Genomic DNA, 19,485 nt, shown 5'->3' with positions numbered 1-19,485 from the left:
CTCTTTTCCACGTTATAAATCTAGAGAGCAGCACTGCAGGACCTGCGCCTGAGGAGCAGGACAGCCGGGAAGAGCTCCAGCTCTGGTGGAACAAGGGCTAAGGGCAGCACACAGAATGGACCGCTGTGGCACAGCCCCGCACCAGGGCAGGGCCTGATTTCTGCACCAGGGCTCCTGGCGTGAGTGCAGACCTTGCCTGGTGTCACGGGGGGAATTTAAAAAATGAGAGAGAATTCAGATCGCTTCAAGAATCACCTCCAATTGTATTAGTGATAGAAAAATTATTTCATAGAAATTTGTATAAAAGTGTGACTTCATTGGCAAGGTTCACTCTATTACTTAGTACATGGGTGAAATGCACACAGGAAAATTAAGCCAGAATCAAAACAAACTTATGTGTATAGGGACCGAAAACATAATAGGGTAAAAAGGAATGTGGGAAAGGGTAAGGGAGACCCTCCCGTCAAGTCACGAGGTTCAGAGAAGACCCCCTTGCTTTCTAAACTCCTGTCAGAGTCTAGGTGCAGCTGGATTAACTCCTAGTCCCAGACTTGGTCAACAGTTTAAATCTAAAAGGATTATGAGTATAGTAGCAGCCTAAAATCCATTCACAGTTGAATAAAAATCACAACAGTAATTTAAGTATAAATTTGAAAGTAATCACTTATAATGGACTTGCTATAACTTAATATCTTATAATATGCTTGCTATAACTTACTAATAACTTATAATGTACTTACTATAACTTACTTATTATAGACTATTCAGGTTAGTACACGCATGTGCATAAAGACACTAAGAGAAGACATATAAGAGAGTAAAAGAGAGAGAAAAAGAGGTATGCCTGTTAAAAATTCCCCTCGAGGTCAGTGAAAATATTCACATCAAAACCTTCGGCGTTTCTCTCAACGCGTTAAGGGTTGAGCCTCAAGGAGCAGAGAGAGCCAGCCCCGGCCGTGTCAGCTTTTGGTGACAGACCTCTGATTTTCGCAAACAGGAGAGTTTGGGAGCTCCGAGAGGCGTCCTGCTCGGGGGGAGATGCTGGTCCCATCCTGCTGCGGTCCAGGAGAGCTCTAAGGGCCTCCCGTAGTACCGCTGCTTGTAGGTTCGGGAGGTGATTGACTTTTGCCATCAACAAATTGCTGGGATGCCAGCTGTGCTGGTACCATTTCACATGCAGATAAGGGAAACTCTGAGACTGAGAAGAACTCCAAACACAGATAGGGGCTGCTCCCAGACTGTCAGGGGAGGACTGTAATAACAAGGTCTCAAGGTCGTTAGGAGAGAGAACTGGCTGCAGGTTGTTGTGAGAAGTGTCCATCTCTCCTCCCGTCCCCCGCCTCCCTCCGCCGGGCAGCAGGAGTCCTTGAGACGCACAGCAGATCTCCCTGTCTCAGCTGGGGAAGAGTTCCTGGCACAGCCAAGGGTCGCTTCGCTGCCCGGCTCCTCACGCTTATGCCAAGGGCTGGCGAGCCTTCCCGGGTCTGTACATCAGCCTGGAGAGAGGCAAAGAAATGCACCAGCACACCTGGTAACCTCCATTCCCAGTAGAAACACAGCGAAACAAAAACCAGAACAGTTATCCTGCACACGAACATTTGATTTGCATCCAATGTCTTCTCAGCAGCAGTTTCAGTCGCTCCGTGGACAGCTTATGGAACCCAGGAAGGGCCAAAGGCAGACCCCGCTCTCATCGCCCAAGGCCTGGCAGCACCCTGCTCCGCTTCTCGCCCCTCCAGCAAGCGGTGGCTGTTTCGGTCCCGGCTGCCCGGTCGGAAAGTGAGCGAAGAGGAGAAACCCCGCGTTTATGAGGGATGCTGGGCTCTCTGGGATAGTTAGTGCCACACCACTGGCAAGGAACTTCAAAAGGTCCTTGCAAAGGGTGATGAGTTTCAACATAGATAAATATAAAATAATGCATGTAAGGAGAGGTAATCTAAACAAAGCCACACAATAGTGATCTCAAAGCTGCCAGTTACGGGGCTGAAAGGGTCTTGGAGCCAGTGCTAGCAGTGCGGTTTAGCAAGTACCAATCCAATTACCAATCCAACTGTGTGGAGATACTTTGAGGGAAAGTGAAGGTGAGGATGAGGAGAAATCCAAGTTCTGATTGCACATTTTCTCCTCTTTTGCAGATGTGTCTACCCTAATAAAAATAACAGCAAGTATTCTTGTATTCCAAGCAGCTGCAGTGCCTTTCTGAGAGCTATTATTAATGATCACAATTTGCAAGGGATGTAAGCTGCACAGGAATTTGTGATGGAGCCTGGAGGAAACTGCTGCTCCCTCTAGTCCCTGAGTCCTAACTGCCAGTGAGACCAATGAGCTGCTTCGCTTCCCCAGTATCTGACCAGTGTCGCCCACGTGTACAAAGTACTTGCATTAGTAAGGAGGACTTAAACATCGAACTTGGATGGGAGAGACCTAGGAACACTGCTAGCCCAAAGAACATCTATAGCAGCAAATGTGATTAAATCAGTCCTGAATAAGAATGTACAATGACAAAGCTTTACTGCTGGAGAGCTTGGAAACTAGCTTTCTGGAGAGCTGCCAGAAACACCCAGGATCCTCATCAGTTTTAAATCACTGGAGACATAATCAAACTCAGCAAATTTTCTAAGAACACAATAAAAAAAGAAATAGGACACCATGCAAAATTGCAACTGATAGGGCATAGAAATAAAGCCAAGATACATTTATCATTTTTCAATCTCTAAAAAGTAATTTTTTTTCTTAATGATCAAAAACCTGAATTGAGCCTCGATGATAAATCAGGAACTACACCAGTTCTATTTAACATAGCCAAGGTTTGTTTTGAAGCAGCATTTCAACATTACCACATTCCTGTCAGCTAGGTTTCAGTGGCTGCCTAAGAATTACTCCTTATTACTCTAGTGGTAGATTTGCACAGGCTTTTGCTTAATTCAGGGATCTTTCCCACACAGGTGGTTTGCCCTGCACCACCTCTCTGCTCCACGAGCAGATTATGGAACTGCACAGCAGTCTCCGTTTGACTCGACAGCATCTTTCATCCCAGTCACCTTTTAAGCTCCTTATCTGATCTGCCTCTTCCACGAGCTCCTCAAGTCCTCAGACCTTCCTCGAGTAGATCCCCTGATACGGAGGCTTTTAACCTTTACAAAGCAGATCAGCCCTGCTGGTTTTAAGGACAGAAAACCAATTGCCAACAAGTGATGTTTTTCTAGTAGTATCTTTTCCTAACCCTTGTCCTCCCTTCCCACCACTTCAGGCACTCGAAGAAAATTTTTTTATAAAAAGTCTTTATATGCTCATAAATTCCCAAATATCCTGAATTACAGAAGCCTCTTGAGCTCCCCTCCCTGCACCTGCACCCCCCCTCCCCAAACACCACTAACAACAAAAATCCCACAAAAACAAAATCCCAAGAGGCACGATTACTGTTTGGTAGCAGGTTCCAACTTTTGGACTGGGGTGACTTCCCATAGCTCGCTGCAAGTTGTCACACAAGAATAAAGTAATTGCTAGCATTTTGTTGTAGTCTAACTTGTTAATTTTTCTTCTCTTCCTCTAGCTTATGTACTTAACACATATGCAACAATCCCCCAAACCACAGACATTTACGATTGACTATACTTTTGCAGGTATTTAAAAGAATCTTTTAATTTCTACATTCAGACAAAGAACAACCCATCAAGAACAGAGTAGGGCAAGTGTGAGAGAGAGCCGAGGCACGTTACTGTACAAGATTTTCTTTTGTTGTGGCTACAAAAGGACTGGGAAAACAGATGAAAAGGGTGAATTCAAAGACAGGCGCTAAGAAAGAAAACCATCCTTGCAAAGCTAATTTCTTAACACATTCCATTCATCCTCATGCAGCCTCTGCTTACCTCCCCTGCACCCCGCAGGTCACACAGCAATGCCACAGTGGTCCCCAACAAACCCCAGGATATTAAATCCAGATGTTTAAGAGCTCTGGAAATAACCTCGCTTCTTCTAACTTACCAGTTGGTGAGGCAGATGTTAACTCTGCTTACAAACCTGGCCTCACTTTGTGTAGCCACAGCTCCAAGCAGCCAGAAGTCACAGGCCTGCTCCCCCTGGAGCTGCTGCCTTGGCAACCAATTATTCGGCACCACATTTATTCTCATTTCTTCTCTCTAGGATGTTTCAACTGGGTAGCTGAGGTGGTCTATCCAAATTATAAAAATTCATGCCTTTAAGTTAATTAATGGGGATTTAGTTTAAAAAGAAAAAAGCTAGCTCCATTTTTTTGAGTATGTGTTTACTGCACTTGAAAATTTACTTTTCCTGTGCTTTTGCGCACATAAATACTGCCTATGCCAGGACAGGCTACACTAAGCAAGTAAGCTATAAAGGTTAAGGGAAAGGAAAGGAACAGACATTACAGGTCAAGAACTACTGTCTTGCACACCAACTCATGTTGCCATAATTTATTGGTTGCTGATTTAGACCAGTTTATATATGTAACATGCAAGATGAAGAAACCAGTCATTTATTACAAAAATATGGGTATCGCACAGCTCAACAATTCTATGAATGGCAAATCCAGATCAAGTCTCAGTGGAGGCAGCAAATGATGCACCTACCAATTTTTTTTTTCTCTCTAGTAAAAGGAATTACGTTATTTAAGACTAAAAAGCATACAGATGACTCAACACATTAAATATTTAATTAATCCTATTTGATAACTTGATTACAGCCAGAGAATCTGCCCAGACACAGTAGCATAAGAAAACATGGAGCCAGCTAGGCAACATGGAACTGCTCTACTATGAAAACATACTTTAGCATGACGTGGGACAGCACTGCTTGGACTACAACTCACCTAGAGAGCACAGCAATTCAGTCAGCACACAATGCTGAAATCCAATTGTATTTCAAAGGTACCAGTTGCTTTGGGTCTTCAGTGAGTCACTTCTGGTTTGAAACAGATTGCAGAATCTTAATTTGGAAGACACCACAAACATCCCAGTGTCCACAAGCTAACAGACACTGCTCTGACAACATGTCCCTTCCTACTGTAATTCCGCATAGGCTGGGTGTGCATGGACCCACTATAGCGCTTCATCCACCGGTATCGGTAAAAAGTAGCAAAGCCACCCTGAGCCTCATCATTTCTAACCAATAAATAATCTGGGGGAAAAAACAAACCAAACCCAAAACAACCCACGTCTCTTGCAGTGGAATTCTGTGCTCAGTACTACATACCTTGCGACTCGAACTCAAACAGAACTTCCATTAAAACCAGTAGGAGCTAAAAAAGTGCAGCGCTTAACATGATTATTCCCATTTTTATACTTAGTTGAGCTCTTTAGATGATGTCTCTTCATACCATTCTGAGAGATCAGTATTTGGGAATTTAAAGAGCTTGAACTCTTGATTTTTCCAACAAGAAACCACAAGAGAAAACAGATTAAAATTAAAGCAAATTACAAAAAAACCCCACAACATCAATGCCCAGCATATTTTCTTTTAAGTCACAAAAATTAAAAGCAGAAGTGTGTCTTGTTTTTTAAATGACAGCTTATCAGGATCTTTATTTTACGTTGACTTGAGAGCATAAATGCACCTCACAATTTTTCCTCAGGCTTCTTCCAGTTAATTAGTAGCATTTTCCTTTAAAAAGGGGTTTTGTTTATTTTCCTTTTCATGCCCTAAATTAGTATTTGTATTAGCAACAGGTTGCAGTAAATCTTGTTCTCAGAGGGGCTGTAGCACAGCAGAGTGTATTGTTTTTTTCCAAGCATCAGTTGCTCAGTTTTCTAAGGGTTTATCACAAGGATGGCTAAGGTTTGCAGCGCTGGACAAAGCGTGGATAGAGGCAGACATCTCGGATATGGTGTCTATTCAGAATCCAGGTTAGGAACCGTTCTAATCCCAAACCATATCCACCATGAGGGCACGTACCATATTTTCTCTGTGAAATTAAAATCAGAGTAGATATTAAACATTTTCTTGTTATTTATATTATAGTTGTAGTACTACCACCAGAAAAAAAACCCCACCAAACCCTTCCAAGATTACTTTCTGAATGATGAGGAAAATGGACTATACTCTTTTCAGGCAAGATATGTGTGCTTAGCTGTCCTGAGTTTCCTGGGGCAGTGTAAGGACTAGAAGAGGAAAAACGAAGGTGAAAAAGAAAGTCTTAATGATTCTTTTTCAACCACCTCCTTTCCTCCTCCCCTTATGCTAGTTAGAGCTTAGCCATTCAAGTCTGTGAAGGCCAACCTCTCTTTATCTAACAATAAACATTGCAGAAGACTTTACAAAAAAAATCAAAATATCATGTATGACAAGCAGTACATCTAATCTGTTTTACAAACCTGATCAGTATACCAGTAGTACGGTGTGGGATCAATGCCCTCTCTCTTATAGCCTTCGAGTAGCTCCTCACTGTCCCAGATACGCATAGAGCCTCCAACAATTTCACCAACATTAGGCATCAACACATCAACCTACAACACACAGCGTAAGACCAAATTATTACAATTAAGCTGCCTGCATGAGGGGAAGGAAAAACAGCCCAAACTTAAAAGCATATTTCCAGAACACATTCTGCCATGTAATTTTAATGCTCCATGACAGACCCAATTTATAGATGGAATAAACTAACTGACTAGGTTCTCTAACTTAATCTCTAATACTCTTGGTTGCACTGAACTGTAAAAAAAAAAACCAAAACCAACAAAACCAAAACAAAAACACAAACCCACAAACCAAACCAAAATAACCACCACTACACCACAAACCCAGCAGCATTCCTAACAACCACCACTCTTCCCAGCTGCCAGACAGCTAGTGTTTAGAGAATACAGTCTCCAAGAAGCAACAGAAGTATTGTCATTAGACTAGCACTTACCTGAGGTCAGTGAAGAGCATGCTCACTATGACCTACTGACATTTTATTAGCACTTCAGAGTTGCTTTGTTTATTTCTATAGGATCAACAAGCCATGCCAAGAGACACCCAAAACAAAACCTGGTAAGAATTCTCCAAGATTTTCCTGTGGTACTTATTCATTTTACGCTCACTCACAGGGACATTCCCCACTCTATTTAGAAGCCTGCAACACTATGTAAAACACCAACTTACAGATTCAGTAAGGCGGGAATCATCATGACAGCGTTGCATATAGAAAGACTTTATCTCTGCAGGAAATCGGCACAACAAGATTGGTTCATTAATGGTGTCTGTCATCAGTCTCTCAGGAGCTTCAGGAATATCCTAACGTTAAAGAAGGCTTTATTAATATTTAAAACCAAAACCACTCAAGTTATTGGAGTCCCACATGTATCAGGCATGAAACAAAGACAGTTTCAGACCACATGTATCCACACATTCATCCTAATATACCTGAATTTTTAAACCCAGCTTCTCTTAGAAGAAACTATATTTATATATAAAAGCATATATATCAGGGGGGAATCTGTTCAATTACAATTCAAGTCTTCCCAATGTTTCAGATAGAAAACTGAGGAAAACCTAAGCTATAATGTAGACTTTCCAAAGAACCAGTTAACACTGAAGAGCCTAATCTCCTTCCTCCCCAATACCATTTTCCACAAACCTTAAGACCGAGAAGTTTAAGGGTTTCCTTGTTATGTATATGGACTATTTCTTTAAAAACCTCAACTGATCAGTTACATAGATCAGGTTATTTGTTTTTTATTAAGTTTTCTGACTGAAATTTGATAAACTGTGAAACACCTAGCAGAAGTTTCATTTTGATCAATTCAGCAGTTTTACTGTTTAAAACTGAGAAGTGAAGGATGACTCCAGTTACACCACTGTTACATTGACCAACAGGGAACATCAGTGATGATGTGATCATAACTTGTTAAAGGAACAGACTTCGTTTAGTCAAAACACTCTATCCCTAAAAGGTTTAATTTGAACTTTTATTCAGCCAATGGTATCACACTTCCCTTAGGTTCTCAGTTAAAGTCAGAAGATTAGATTTTTCTTTAATAGGAGAAAACAGCCACACCTGTTACTTGTTTTAATCCAAGTGCACACTGCATTCCAGCACTGACTGCTGTGGAAGCAGGGCAGAAGGAGCCAACTATAGCATGCGCAGCAAGGAAAGCACAAAGAACATAAGCCTTGCACAAAGGCAGCTCACACAGCAAATGTCAGCCTGCAACAGGGGAGAGGAGGCAAGAATCCTTATTTCCCTCTGGAACCTTAAGTTCAGTGCAACTTGAAGGCCTTTCTTTCCCTTCATCATCTCTATCATCTTTGATACAGATAGGAAAAACAGTAACAGCAAAAAACCCAACACGTCTGATTTTGAGCTGTCAAGGTTCCCTCGGAATATGCTGTGTAGACTTTGAAGTTAAACAATTATATGATCACCTCCTAAAAATCTCACTTCTCTTAAATCCTTTGATGACTATGGCTACACTGTCAAGTCCTCTTGAGCTCCTTCAAATAATTTTTTCTTACATGTTGGAGGAGAGCAAGACAGGGAACAGATGGATAGATGACAACACAGATTTTGATTCCAATGTTCAAAGACATTATGTGAAAACCCAACCCACACTTGCATTCCCCATTATTACATTATTACACCTCCCAGCACAGTCCAGACAAAAAACAAGGCCTCACTGACGTTTATAGCAGAACTCCCTTTAACTTAAATGCGACTAGAATTTCACTTCTCATCAATATAATTTGAAACAAAACACAACAGATTCACACAGCAATGGTAAGCCCAATAGCATCATGGTCCAAACACACTGTTTTTCAAGAGACTTAAACACCCTGAGTGCAGGGCAGTGGGATTTTGTTTGTTTTTAATTCCTGAAGAGCCTCAAAAAGACTTACTTCTCCAAACTCATAATAAGTGCCATCTTCCTTCTTCACATCATGTTCCTTTAACCACTCAATGGCTTCAGTATAGTTCATTCGTCGGAAAGGACGTTTAGGGGGCTTGAAGCCCTGCAAGTAAGGGTAGACATAAAGACAGTTGGACGGGTACCATTTGTAAAGAACACTTTTCTAGTTGATCAGCCAGTCCACCTCCAGACTTCAAGCATACACACTACTCCTTCCAGGTCATACATCAACAAATTATTACTTAATAAATAAACAAACAAAATCAAGCTCAGTACTGAAAAGCTATAACCGAACACAACCATCTTCCAAGCCCAGTGAAGCTCACAGAACAGATGCTGAAAAGTTGGCAGGAGAAAAAAGAGAGGAAGTATTTTCAAAGCTGTTTCCTTTTCTGTAGGAATTAATCTCACATATAGGTGTTTTAAACTGAGCCATTAGCAGAGGTTCCATGGGCAAGGCCACAAAAGAATATTTTTGCTTCCCTATGCACAGAACAGCTTCAGAACCCGCCCCTGTGAGGTGGGTTGTGCTTCTGCTATTTCCTACCTCCTGACCCCTGTCTCAGCCCAAATTTAAAACTGAACCTCCCAGTGTTTATCAGGAAAACAGGTCAAAATAACAGGGATGACTGAGTTTGTATGTGGTCTGAGAGAAAAGCTAGTGATGGAGATAAAGTTCGCAGTCTCTTAAAGCCATCTTCTTTGCAAAGCCAACAGAAGACAAAGAGTCTCTAACAAATGAAAATAGCTTTAGAGCTCCATGTTCCAGTGTGGAAAGTAAAACACCAGTTGTTTCATTGCTCCCTTGTGCTCAATCTGCAAGTACCAGCCGATCAATATTACGAGCTCTGGGATAGAGGGTTTTATTCCACTGGTACAGTACACATTGCAATAAATCCCAGCACATTGCTGGCTCCTGGAACTTGCTAGCAGGGAACTTCTTCCCCCACAGTCCCCTGCTTCTGGAAAAGTCATTACCAGCCTTATAGCATTTTCACTCTTGCAATGTTATTTAATATTCTTCTTCTTATTAATATTAGTAAGCAAGCAGAGCTCACTGCCATGCCCTGGCTTCCTCAAATGAACATGCTGATCAGGAAAGGCTAAAGATCATATTTTCTTGGCTATTCATGACTGTTCCACATAGCTGCCTACCGGGTTTAGGTCATAGAGTAAGCTTGATGCAGGTGATTTCAAGACTCTGTCTACTACATCACAAACCAAGCTCTCCAAACGGTCCAACAAATCCTCAAAACTTATAAAAGGACATTCAGCTTCAATGTGAGTGTATCTGAAACACAAAGTCACACCATTACAAAACCACACACAAGCAACAAATCTTTAGCTATGAAAAAAAATCTCATGAAAAAAAATCAACCCCACAACCCAAAACCACACACTTTTGTCCCCTTTTCCCTTTCTCCCACTTCTGCACTGTAAAGGAAATAAAGCCAGAAAAAAAAAAGGGGGGGGGGGGGGGGGAGACAACAATATGAACTGCATTTTCTAAAAAGACAAAGCTTCCTCAAAATGTATTAGCTCTGTTTTGCCTCAATCTTCCTTCACTAAATATCAACGTACTATGACCAGCTGGACATTCACCAAGACAAGGCATTACCCTCAAATACACTTTTGCTCAGTCCTTCTGCATTAGCATTATACTGTCTGCTCACTGTACATTATGTCATCCAACTGCCTGCTACTCCCCTGCTTTATAAATTCACTTATAAATAAACAGCAAAGAAGTATACTCTCTCCATACTCTGCCAGGTGTCTGCGGGTCCTGGATTGCTCAGCTCTGTATGACTGAGCAATACAGAAAACATCTCCTAACGCTGGAATACACGTCTCCAGATAGAGCTGGGATGATTGTGTTAAGTATGCCTCTTCACCAAAATAATCCAGTTTGAAGAGGGTTGAGCCTCCTTCCACCTGTGTCTGGACTAAAGTTGGTGGTGTGACCTGTTAAAGAACAAGATTGTCATTACTTGAGTGAGGAATTAAGGACAAAGATGACAACACGTAAGAGCAGTGATGCAAGGCATGCTTTTCCAGACCACCACCCACAAAGCTTTTGATTGCACACATACAAGTACTTCAGTCTGGTATCTTTCAGCACATCAAAAACAGGTATGCAGGCTGTTTGTGAACCACGTTGTAACACCTAGATGCCTCAGGAGTGTCTACACACCTCTGAGATCTATGTCTATGAAAGTGATCAAATAATAGTTTCCTAAGAAACAGCTTTTCTTTTGCCCCTTTCAGGTCAACTAGAAAGTCTACACAGTTTTTCCAGGAAAAAGATAGTCTTGAAGTTAGGACATTATAGTAGTCACTTGCTGACAAGGGAAAAACATACTTACTTCATAATATCCATTGGCAAAGAAATGATCCCTGAAGGCCTGTACTACCATGGAGCGCACCTTGAAGATTTTGGACATATTCTCGCCTCGAATCATCATATGCCTGTTGTTAAGTTGCACATCAACCTCTGAATCCTCATTGAGTAGATTGTCAGCCCCTCCTGCTGGGGCCAGACCAATAAGCTCCCAGTAGTCACAGTTCAGCTCATGGCCTCCTGGAGCCTGCCAATTTGAAGAGAAACAAAAATTTCAGAAGTCCATGTTTTGCCCCTTAGATGTCACCATCCAGCACTGTGGCAGAGATGTTAATCCAGTTTGAACAAAAGATGCTAAAAATCCCAATTGCGGTATTTTCAAACTGACTGCTTTGTAACTCAGTTATACCACACTCAGAAGTGCCATTTGTAACCCACCTCGAGTCTCTCAGACTTAATGCGAATGGGATTGAGTACTCCAGTCAGATAAGTGGAAGCATCCAGATGCATTCAGTTTAAGTATATCACAGACAGCTGGGTTTATTCAGCTGGAAGAACAGAAAGCTAAGAAGGGGGAAACTACCTACTACCTTCAAATATTTAATGGGTGGTTATAGAGAAGATGGAACCAGACTCTTTTTGGATGTGTTCAGCAAAAGGACAAATGTCTCAAGTTGCACCAAGGGAGATTTCAATTGGCTATAAAGAAAAGAATTCTTCACAGGGTGGTGAAATGCTAGACCATAGACCAAGCCAGACTGTAGTCTCCATTCTTGGAGACGTTCAGAAGCACATTTGGACACGACCCTTGGCAACCTGACCTCATATTACATCTTCTTCAAGACAAGGGTGGACCAGATGACCTTCAGAGGTTCCTCCCAACCAAACCAAACCATTCTGTGGTAACTTACACTGTGTACTAGTTTTAGCTGGGATGGAGTTAATTTTCTTCATAGCAATTTGTATGGTGCTACAACACAACACACTGGCACAAAGAACCTTCTTGTATGCCTTAAGAACGCTACATGCACACAGAGAGCGAAAAGTCCTCTCATCTATTAGAAGAAAATGCAGACCCAAGACTCCAGTATGACATTCAAGGTATTTTGTTCTTTATACTATTTGAGCCACATTCTCCTACTGGCAGACTTCAAAAAAGTTGAAAAAACTTGCTTAGATCACAACAGAGGAAGAACTAGCTCACTATGGGTACTTTTGAGTCCGTCTGTCAGAGACATCTGAGCAATCTTTCTGCACTAGGTAGCATCTCACCACAATGTGAAAATAGCAAGTTTCATGCTGGCTAATCTCCCCTGTCCTATGTGCTGCCATACGGCAAGCAGAGGACCCCGCACCAGGGCTCAGCCCTGTCCAGCTGCCCAGGCTACAGAACAGACCTCTTCATTTCTGGTCTCACCAGCTCCCCCATGTGGGTCACAGAAAGCTTCTGTTCCCTAAAAAGGTATTTTTTTCATTCACAGTGTTTTCAGGGTATAAATGCAGTTTTTCAAAGTCTAATCAAGAGATTTTTACAAATCTGGTGGTTTTGTCCACTAAAAGCATTGCATCGTTGTGATGAGACATGAAAACGTGAAGTGTTTTCAATGTCCGAAACATTATGAGTAGTAACATGCTATGAGTTACTTATGATTACCAAATTGCATAAAGTTGTTTAAAAAAAAAGTGAACCCTGTTTGGCTGCATTTATTTTTAGAAGTCCCAGTACTGTAAGCTATGAAGGAAAGGAAATCTTGCTAACTTCTGATTGGCAAACACCACAGGGAGTGGACTCACATTTAACTGAGCTTGGCTCTCTAACCTTAGGTCAATCTCTTGGGGATAGGGCCTGAGTGGCAGGGACAACCAGAACAATTAAGTCTATCCAAATTTCATTTGAAAAACATGTCAGTAATGGCCAACAGTACATGGCTTACAAGAAAACTGAATTATCTACAAAGTACCACAAAAGGTTAACACTTTGACCTTATTTTACACGCTACAGGCAGCCACAGTGAGGGACTACTTAGCTCAAATACTGTCTAGTACATCTTGGAAACAGTTTGAAGCAATATAACACTCCAAAATATGATTTGTTTTTCCCCCAGACATATTTCTTCTCTCTGTTATCTTACTAGAGTTAGTACACTTACTCAAGAGACCAGACAGGAGGATGTTGATTGCCAATCCACACAAAAGAACAACTCTCATTGCAAGAGTTGATGACAATTTTGAATATAAATCTAAAGGAAGAGGTAAGCTTACAGACTAGCAAGATTAAACATACATCTGTCCTCTAAATCTCGACATTACTGCTTTGCTTTCTCCTTCAGAAAAAAAAAAAGTACATTACTATAAACAGCTATCAGGAGCTCATGTCTTAAAAAGGACTACTTACAAATTCAAATAGAACAAATGGTGGCCTGAGCTTGCTTGCTGTTTCTGCATCACAAGTTTTGCAACACACCTCCTAATAACTAAGACTAAATTCTTACAATAATTTTCAGTAAATATCCTGATATAGGCCTGCATATCCTGATGAGTGCATTGAGCTGCTGTCACAGATAATGGTTCCTAAAAGCTTCTCTCCTGCCTTCAGTCTGAATCCTTTTCATGGGCCATTGTTCATGCATACCTGCTTAACACAGCTTTAGCCCTAACTCCAGATTCAAATAATTTTCCAAACAGTAACAGTGTGTAGATCTAGACTGGAATGAGAGAGGCACAAGGCATAAGCATCATCGTATTCTGAGACCTAAAATCACACCTGCCCAGTCATTAATCTGAGACCACCATTATAAATAAAATTTTACAAAACAAGTTATAGTAAACTGCTTAGTTCATACACCTGCCAAGTGCTGGAGGACAAATACAACACAACAAAGAGCCTACAAACCCATCTCAGTAAAAGACGACAGCAAATCCCAAATTCTTAACCTCACAAAATAAAAACTGAATAAACGTCTTTTTGGGGAAAATAAAGCTATGTCATTTATTTAGCATAATTTTCCACTGTTATATTCTAGGTAATATCTATGGGACATATCAGTAGAGTATTGCTTCAGGCAAAAGCAGAACAGTCATGTAGTTCACCTGTCACACACTGAACTGTGGCTGACAGCAGCAGCTTCGGGAGATTTGTTGTTCTCTTTAAACCAAAGTCCCACCAAAATCGTCTAATAATTATTTCCACCTCTGCTTCTCCTTCCATCTGGAAAACGACAAACTGTTGAAGAGGAGAACCCAAACACACTAACTCCCATACCTGCTTGCCTTCAGGAACAAGGTTCAGCGTACCATACACTGCAACACTGCTCTCCGTAGAGAGAATTAGCCCGTTGTAACACTGACACTACAAAGAGAAAAAGAGACAAAGGCACAGTTAAGGATATTTTTTTATTTTTAGTTTTCCTACAACATCTACTGGAGTTACAGACAAGATTAACTCACAGTCACTTCTAAACAGTTCTTACATTGACAAAAAAACCGTAGTGGTAGGAGACACAATTTAACAGTAACACAACTTAATCAGTAGGTTTAGGAGAACTTCCAATCGTCTATATAAAAGAAAAAACACATGAGGTATGAACACTTGTTTAATGACAGAACAGAATGAAATCACCACAGCTTACCAGTTCATCTGAAAGGACACACTGAAGAAAACCTGTGCCATCTCTCAAAACAACGAACATCAAATTTTTTCCTAGATAAAAAGAGAAGAAAAAAAATTAGAGCACCTCAGCTTTATTCACCAATCCATTTGAACAGACCCACTCGCAAGACATATTAATCACTGATATGCAGATTATTACAGAAGGACTGTGATCCCATTCTTCCATTTTAACAAAGATGCTCCAGGTAAGCACTGAAGTATTAGCAGTTATAGAAGCCTGTCACAGAGCCGTATTTTGTATAACAAGTTAAAATAAGTTTCAATAGACATCAAGAGCAAAGCCTGCTCCAACCTCAACAGGGTTGGGATTGCACAGCCATGCCATGACCTCAGATTTCCCTCTGGTCCTGAGGGACTACAAGTCTGTTTGCAGAAATGCTGTATGAACAGGCCCAAGGCACACCTAACACGGGTAAATTGATGTCACCCTGGTCACCCACCTCTCCAAAAAAGCATGTAATTACAAAAATAATATGCTAGAAACAGTTCATGATATCCAGATCCACAACTGCTTCATCAAGTCCTTCAGTGATAACTTGAACAAATACCTGTGGAGTCCGAACCACCTCTGCCGTCCACTTCCATGCCCCAACTGAAGCCACCTTGCTAATCAGAATACCAATCATTTTGATAGCAAGTACTACTTACTAAACTTATCTTAAAAGACGTTATGCTACTACATATAACTTTAAAATTCTAATTTGCTGATTTCATTATGAGCAGGTGTTAGTTAGCTCCTCAATTTGCAGGATTAGTTTAAAACACAAAACAAGTATTTTGAAGAAATTCTGCAGGACTGACCTCCAAATTGAAAATCCTGTAAGATTTCAACTAAGAAATGTCTATATACTCATTCATCACGCAGAATTTTCAGTGTTGTAGTGACCACTGTGATAAACCAAAGAGGACATCTAACTAATGGTTGAAAAATTTAAGAATAGGTGCTGTCTGAGTCATTGTAAGTGTCCAAATTTTGAAGGCTACTGCATTTGTTCCATCTCTCTGCACAAGTTCAATAACTTCTAAATGCTTGTGGTTTACCTTGCCTCCGTAATCTGTGAATCCAGCCAAAAATCTTCACTCTCTGGCCTCTGTAAGCCTCCAGAGCATCAATCTTTACCTGTAAAGCAGGGAATAAAAGCAATCAAACAGAGAAATGAGTCACCATTCAGATGGTGTTTTCCACATAATTACTTAGAATACAAATGTATATGATGTCTCCCTCCCCAAAATGGCTCCTCCCAGCAGCACTTTGAAGTGAAGTTCCATCCAGGGCACAAGCACAGCTGTCAATATGAAACAGCTGTTTAGTAAAGAAAGAGTATTTTAGCCAGGACAGGCAGTACATTGGGACAGCGTTTCCAGACTTCATATTGTGTCCTTTCTATTCAGCAGGCTTACTTTGCCATGCAGAAACTAAGGACTGTAATAGTTTTTAAGGAAGCTGACTTTGCATTTGACCAAAAGGAGAAGTGAAAACATGTAATAGCTCACACTTTAAGAGTAGAGGACTCAGGTACTACTGGAAATACAAGGCACATTAAATCACCAAAAGACTTGGAAAGGATGCTGGTGCTCTGAATGCACTCTGGATTAATTTCTAAAGACATTCAGTGGATGAGTTCAGTTAGCAGTCAAAGAAGCAGAGGGAGGCTAAAATACCTCGATCTGATATAGGCACACCTAGACACGTAGCTGAGGTACTGACACTGCTATAGTCAGAACAATTAACCCAGCAGTCACCTTCAAAATGGACCACGCCTCAGGCAATTAAGGACTGCTACAGTGCACCAGTCTGGAAGAGACTGTGATTTCAGCACAGCTGTGCCCAGCTGACCCTTTCTCAAAGAGCAGCCAGGGGAGTGCAGGGCTCCAATCAAAACCATGTTCTACACATGTATGTAGAAACCTCTTCTACACAGGGTCTATCCAAAAACCCATCACAGAGCAGCACACATAATACCTGCTTACGAAGCTAAGGACTGCACCAAATCACCAAATCCAGCAGGACTCTACAAACAGCTAAATAAGAACTGCATTCCATGTCTCAATAACTTAAATTACATCCTCTAACCAGCACTATTTCTTCACTCTCCACCACTACAATAATCAAAGCAAAACTAATGATTTTTTTCCAACAGAAATATGCTCTCTATCAGTAGAGAAACAGACAGAGAGAAGCCTGATATGTGAGCTAAGAAGGATCAGGCACCCATCAAGTGTATGAGAAAGACCAAAGTCTACATACTAGAGGACACAGATAATCAGAAAAACAAAGTTACATTTATGGACAGTAACGAGACAGTGGCCTTCAACAGCTGCCAGAGCCACAAAGCAGAGACAGACTCAAATCTTTGTGCAGACAAGACGCTGTAATACAGGCCATGTATCAAGCACACTGGATCTTACTCACACATTTTGGCTCTGGAAGACTAGGATCATTCTTGATAACAACCTTCTTAGCTTCCTCCAGGTTCTTCTCTCTTCTCAAGACATCTTCTGCCTGGTTTAAAAAAAAAAAAAAATATTAAACAGCTGTAACCAGGCTTTGTAGGATTCCCACTCTTTACAATTACTGGGGACTATAATGTACACTTGCATATGCATTTCACATTTTTTCTGGAAAGTCTAAAGGCAATAGATTGCAATTATTCAAAACTCACCCAGCTTCAACCATTTGCTTGTCCTAATCTAAGCAAAGGCAAGTTGTGAACAACATTGTGTAAAACAATGACAGACATGAAGAACAAACTGAAGCTTTTTCGGAGGGGCGGAAACGACAACAATGCTGTTCAATGTTTTTGGAAAAGAAAGGTGGCATGCTTCCTCCAACTTGCCATCATCTGCAACCTACCTCCTTCTTCTCCTTAGCTTCATTCTTCATTTGTTCCCTGTGCCACAGTTTTTTGACATTTTTCATCTGTGACTTTGAAATAATGGTCCACCTCTGCATCAATCCAAGGAGAGAGCAGAAGACAAAAGATTACATTTGTGTCCCTTCACACAAAGGGGCATTAAAATAATTTCTACTAGGAAGCTCTAATGCTACAGCACCTCATTTTCTTTTTGCGAATCCACATAAATAGTAGGAAACGGTTCCTTTCCTGCTGTCATCAAAGCCTAAAAAGGGGGAGAAAATAACAGAATCAATGGCACTGCAAGTGAACTAAAGTCATCCTTAAAGAGACCGAGCAGACATCCTACTTCTGATCCTTCTGGTCAGAGTTGCAAAAACAGGTATAAAATTTGCATTCAGAAATACAAGGCCAATCCCTTGACCTAACACGCAGCTCACTCTTCAAAACGAACAGCAGGTGTTTACCACAGTTACCTTTAAAACGGTCTTGAATGGTTTCTTTTGTGTCCCATCACCAGTGGAATCATTGCCCTCTCGTTCAGAAACATATAGCTCTTCTGCAATACGTGACAAAAATGGGCAATTAGTCAAAAGAAAAAAATTATAAGCTATGGAAACGGTCCGAAGAAACTGGACACGTGCAAGGACATAAAACGTTCATGGTTATCAGCAGCGATAAACCTTCAAAAACAACAGTTGGTCAGACAGGCTAAGACTGATTTCATATTTTCCATTCTAAAAATCAACCCAAGCAGTAAACGTGTTTTGTTAAAGCCTTAAAGACTCCCAAAGTACTGAACTCTTGAATGTCACTGGCCACAGATCAGGAGCCAAGAAGGAAGCAGCCTTTTACAGAAACACCGTTTTCTAGGCAAGCAGGGAGGCAGTAAGTTGAGAAAAATCAGAAAGTTGAGGTCTCACAGCCAAGGAACGACTAATTAAAGCACAGCAAACACCTCCTCCTTCCGCCAGCGCCTGGAGCGAAGCCAGTGCCCCAGGGCAGGACCCCCGTGCCCCGCAGCCCCCCCAGCACCACCGCCGCTCCCTGCCCCGGCGCTCCCGCTCCGCTGACCGGCTGCTCAAACGCGATCCTCCCCGCTCGGCTCCAGCTGCCAGGCGCGGAGCGGGTGCGGCCTGCGGCCGACCGCAAGGCCACCGCCAGCCCCCCTTGCCCTCCCTCACAGCCGCCTGCACCGAGCCGTCCCCCGAGTCTCGCTACGGCTCCCGCGCCTCCAGCCCTCCCCCCCTTCCCAGGGCTTCTTTCCTTCCCGGCCCCGGGACGAGCACCCTCCCCGCCGGCCAGAGCAGCCGGCACCAGCAGCCGGGACCGGCAGCCGCCCGCCGCTGCCGCCATCTTCTCCCTCTGGCTGCGGGGCGCGGGCCGGGGCCGGCCCAACCGCACCGCACCGCACCGCACCGCGCCCACGGCCGGGTCCACGGCCGGGTCCACGGCCGGGCCCACGGCACCGCAGCGGCCGCCCGCCGGGCCTCACCCAGGACGAGGGCCGCCGTCCTCCCTAGAACGTCCGCCGCCATGACCGCCGCCCAGCGCTGCCGCTGCCGCAACCGCCCTCCGGAAGCGCCCTCACCGGGCTTCCGCCGCCCTGAGCCAACCCGCCGCCGCCTTGCATCAGCCGCTCCGAGCCAACCCGCCGCCGCCTTGCATCAGCCGCCCCGAGCCAACCCGCCGCCGCCTTGCATCAGCCGCCCCGCCCCTGCCCGCGTCCGCGGGGAGCCCCGGGCTGCGGCCCGACCCCTACCGGGCCCGCGGGGGGAG

General features: G+C 42.7%; 1 protein-coding gene across 1 annotated transcript; it reads right to left on the bottom strand.

Annotated features, from left to right (window-relative positions):
- Window positions 1–4,418: 4,418 nt before the first annotated feature.
- Window positions 4,419–19,336, bottom strand: NARS1 (asparaginyl-tRNA synthetase 1). Its single transcript, XM_069775258.1, has 15 exons — window positions 19,202–19,336; window positions 18,183–18,265; window positions 17,906–17,971; window positions 17,706–17,798; window positions 17,265–17,354; window positions 15,893–15,971; window positions 14,811–14,881; window positions 14,444–14,530; window positions 11,207–11,428; window positions 10,606–10,805; window positions 9,999–10,134; window positions 8,833–8,946; window positions 7,099–7,230; window positions 6,330–6,461; window positions 4,419–5,920 (listed from the first exon to the last, which is right to left on the bottom strand). Exons 1-15 carry the CDS (start codon window positions 19,242–19,244, stop codon window positions 5,789–5,791), a joined length of 1,680 nt encoding a protein of 559 aa, XP_069631359.1. The 5' UTR covers window positions 19,245–19,336; the 3' UTR covers window positions 4,419–5,788.
- Between the last annotated feature and the right edge of the window lie 149 nt (window positions 19,337–19,485).

The sequence above is a fragment of the Haliaeetus albicilla genome, chromosome W (genome assembly GCF_947461875.1).
Source record: "Haliaeetus albicilla chromosome W, bHalAlb1.1, whole genome shotgun sequence".
Taxonomy (NCBI): domain Eukaryota; kingdom Metazoa; phylum Chordata; class Aves; order Accipitriformes; family Accipitridae; genus Haliaeetus; species Haliaeetus albicilla.
The sequence above is the reverse complement of the archived record's forward strand: the minus strand, read 5'-3'. Positions and strand labels throughout refer to the sequence as shown.

What these genes read in the sequence shown, in the direction of transcription:
- NARS1 (XM_069775258.1), bottom strand. Translation starts at nt 19,244, where the DNA reads ATGGCGGCGGACGTTCTAGGGAGGACGGCGGCCCTCGTCCTGG. An exon ending in AAGCTAAGGAGAAGAAGGAG is followed by an intron (nt 17,355 to 17,705) that starts GTAGGTTGCAGA and finishes TTTTTAAACCAG; the next exon opens with GCAGAAGATGTCTTGAGAAG. An exon ending in GTCTTCCAGAGCCAAAATGT is followed by an intron (nt 15,972 to 17,264) that starts GTGAGTAAGATC and finishes CCTGCTTTACAG; the next exon opens with GTAAAGATTGATGCTCTGGA.